Genomic DNA, 3,626 nt, shown 5'->3' on the forward strand with positions numbered 1-3,626 from the left:
TTAGCTGTTGCCTGGATCAGTGGGCCCGTGGACCTCGAGGAGCCCAAGAACTGCATTCCAGGGTCCTTCCCAGCACCCCTCAGACAGCATTGTTCAGGGATGCCTGACCTCACTGGACTTTGTGGAAAGAGAAGCTTGCTGCGTATCAGGCATCAGAGGGACTGCCGATAAGCTGCCGACGCAAATTGCTTTGGTCTGTCAACGTTTGTCTTGTTACTACACGTAGTTGTGTTTTTGTTAAGTCAATAAATCTTTCTTACCTTTCTACCCCCGACCACACTCTCAATCTAAACCCTCCGCAGGCAGCTGGGAAACCTCCCACCCCTCCTGGCTCCAACTCTGGCAAGGAGAAGGCACAAAAGTGGATGCAGTGTGGGAAAATGTATCAATAACATTTCTGGGAAATGTAGTTTTTGCTTGGGGGAGATGTTACCTCATTTTTTACTCTCTAAAACTGTTGTTTCCTTGGCTGCTAGACAGGTATGTTTCTAGCAAAAAATTAGCTGACATCTACCCTTGGCAGCAAACCTCTAGCTGCTGCTCCTGGGCTACCACCACTGCTTCTTCCTTCCCTGCTACCAGAGCCTCCAGAGCCAGAGGCAGGCTCTCCGTGGAAGGCGCAAGGGAAGGAGGGGGAGGCAGGACTACCCAGGGTACAGTACTGCTCAGTCACAAGTCTGCCTTAGAAAATGCACTGACACATTCCAAACCAAAGCAGGGAAAGCCAATGAGCAGAGGTGCACCAGGCAGCTTTACAAATGCAAGCACCATGAATTATTATTTATAACAAAGATACAAAGAGCCATGAGTGCTTTATACAGCGAGGCATCTCCTTATACTGGGGGGACAATCAGAACTTTTTAGGCTTATCTCATGGCTAACTGAGCCCTAATTAAGCAAGGCCCATTCAGAACCAAACTGACATCTCACAGTGTGAATACACACAATGATTACTAAGGGTAATCGGCCCTGGATTTTACTCCATAGTAAATATATTTAACAGTAAGGAGCAGACACATGACGAACTGTACCAAGCACTAGGTGCTACTGAAGTGCCAGGCTAGTAGGTGGCAGGGAGCCTGGTTTACTGAGTCTATGGCTACCAAGGGTAAAACTGATTAGGGGTGCAGGTACACATTCTGCACACCCAGGTAACATACTGGGAAAATGCTGTTCCTCACTTCATGGGGGCAACTTTACTCTGGCGTGGAGTGACTTAAACCAATCAAGTCACAATGTAAGACTCTGCCTTGTTTGTCCATTTTACTTTTGCTATGGACTAAAGTCAATTTACTCAGTAAATATGATGCGTGTTCATGACCTCAACCCTGCTACCAATACTTCCCAACAGACATCAGGCATCCGCAGCTCATCACCCACCTGCTCATTCTTGTGCTGTGTCATATGCGATTTGAGCTGGAAGTAGGTGTTGAACTTACTGGGACAGAACTGGCACTGATAAGAGCTGTCAATCAAGACAACCTGTTTGGCTTCCAATTTGCCAGCCTCGCTCTCTTCTACAGAGGCCATGGCCTGAGGATGTTGCAGAGGGTTCCTGGATGCCTGGCTTAAACCTAAAGGGCAAAGGCAGAGGGAGAAAGTCAAAGACAAAAGGCAAACTGAAGCATTCTTGAAGGTAGTTTTAGAACCACTTTGAAAATGGACTAAAGCCAGGGCTCTGCATTGCTGTACAAGTGCCCAGTTTTGATTTCTGATCCCAACTGCCTGCTCCCCTCCAAACTCAATTCTTTCAGCTAAGTGAATTAAATCAAGGGACCTGATTATATTGGTGGTCTTCTTGTACCCATTATTACTTGCAGTTCTCTCAGAGATCTACTGGGTGTCTCATTAAAAACCTACTCCAAAGAACCAACAATCTAGGGCAGACTCACTTGCATCATTAAGGCATTCTTAGTGCAGAAGTTGCATGGCGTTAGCTAGCCAGCTGACGCATATCTGATTCACTAACTGCCCCAGCATCAGCATAATTTAGAGCAACATTCAAGCTAATCTAATTTATAGATGCTAGCTGTTTCCCTATGGGACCATCTATCAGATGAGGATTGGGAAGCTATAGCTTTTTATGTCTACATGCCAACTAAGGATTTGCAGAACTGAGTTGTACTCCGCTCCACCCCATAACAGAATTAGGGAGTAATTATTAAATGCCTCAGCTATGCCACTGTATGCCAGTGAGAGCTCCTCAATGCTAATAGCATTTTCATTGGGCCAGTCAGGACAGATGCCACCACTTTACATGACATAAGTATTGCAAAACAACCAGAAGAGTTAGAATCACAATTAGGTCAAAACCATATTCTGTACACTAATATATTAGATGCTGCTAAACACTCATATCCAAGTTGTGGCAGCACAAGCATTAACTCCAAGGAAAGCTAACCCCCTGCCTCTTAATCCAGAAGGACAGGGGGAAGAGGTTAGGAAGGAGCTGGAAATAAAGGGTGTTTGGTGTTGCTGGGAGAAATACTTTGCCATCTAACAGTCACACCCACATGCAGCGAACCTGTATTCTCTTCATCCTCCTGCTGGTTGGGATTCAGTGCCATGACCTGTACTGTAATAGAGTTGCGGGAGATGGTGCATCCAAGTCCTGGAGGCCACACCTTATGGGTTTGCATATGCTTCTTCACATTAGATTTCTGGGCGAAGGCTCGACCACACACGATACACTGGAAAGGCTTCTCACCTGTGTGACTGAGAGCAGATGGCAACATGTCAACAGTGAGCAAACACTGGAACAGGCAGTCTCCAAATGAGTAACCCAGTGGCCAGCTGACCCAGGACCAACCTGAGAACCTCTCTGCTAGGGATGTGAAAGGTTAAACGATTAATTATTTAAAAGACAACCTCACTGATAACTGGTTATTGTTTAATGCAGGGTGGGGTGCAGCCTGGCAAGGGGGAAGGGAAGGGAAGCCACTGCAATGCCCCAGCAGGAACCAAAAGGGGCAGGGCAGGCAGAAGAAGAGAGGACTGGGAGAGGATAAAGGAGACTAGCACTCCTAGCCTATAAGGTTAAAAAGGAAAACAGCTCAGCCTAATGATTCATCAATTAAGCAATTAGCTGCTCCTTCACAGGTACTCCCTACCTTCCATCTTGGGCTGTGCTGTCTGGTTGGGTTTGCCACTGTCTCTTCCCACTACTGTCAAAAGGCCCTCAGTTATAACCCAAGAATATAGGACGTAGGAGTGGGAAAGGAAGAGCTCTGTAGCTAGCACATTTTTCTACACTGACCAAACCTGCCACTTGACTTTGTTTCCTTGGCTTAAAATAAAACCCCCTCCTGCTCCATGACCAGGAAGTACCCCCCCAACACACGCACGCACGCACGCACACACACGCACGCACGCGCACACACTTCCTGCCTTATTTCACTTTATTCATAAATCCTTTCCATTGTTTCAACACATGGTAAAGTGCAAAATTGAAATAAAAAACGCTGCAAAGATGACACCGGAGCACAAACCGTGTGTCTACGGAGCACTGGGACCCAGAGTTTGGGGACAGTTTGCAGCTTGATGGCAAGGCAAAAGCAGTGAACCCTGGATCCAAATACTGGGCCATTCGTGTCTGGATGCTGCTACCAGCTTATTTCTGTCCCTGC

General features: G+C 46.7%; 1 protein-coding gene across 1 annotated transcript in view; it reads right to left on the reverse strand.

The window, feature by feature from the left end:
* The window catches only part of ZNF341 (zinc finger protein 341), an 85,268-nt gene that overhangs the window by 17,277 nt on the left and 64,365 nt on the right, over positions 1-3,626 (reverse strand). The window contains exons 9-10 of the mRNA XM_019513103.1: positions 2,525-2,715; positions 1,381-1,574 (exon numbers count right to left, since the gene is read on the reverse strand). Of these exons, the coding sequence (XP_019368648.1) occupies positions 1,381-1,574; positions 2,525-2,715 (385 nt within the window). The remainder of the gene's footprint in view (positions 1-1,380; positions 1,575-2,524; positions 2,716-3,626) is intronic.

Source organism: Gavialis gangeticus, unplaced genomic scaffold (genome assembly GCF_001723915.1).
Source record: "Gavialis gangeticus isolate Ggan-Ray unplaced genomic scaffold, GavGan_comp1, whole genome shotgun sequence".
In the NCBI taxonomy this organism is placed as follows: Eukaryota; Metazoa; Chordata; order Crocodylia; family Gavialidae; genus Gavialis; species Gavialis gangeticus.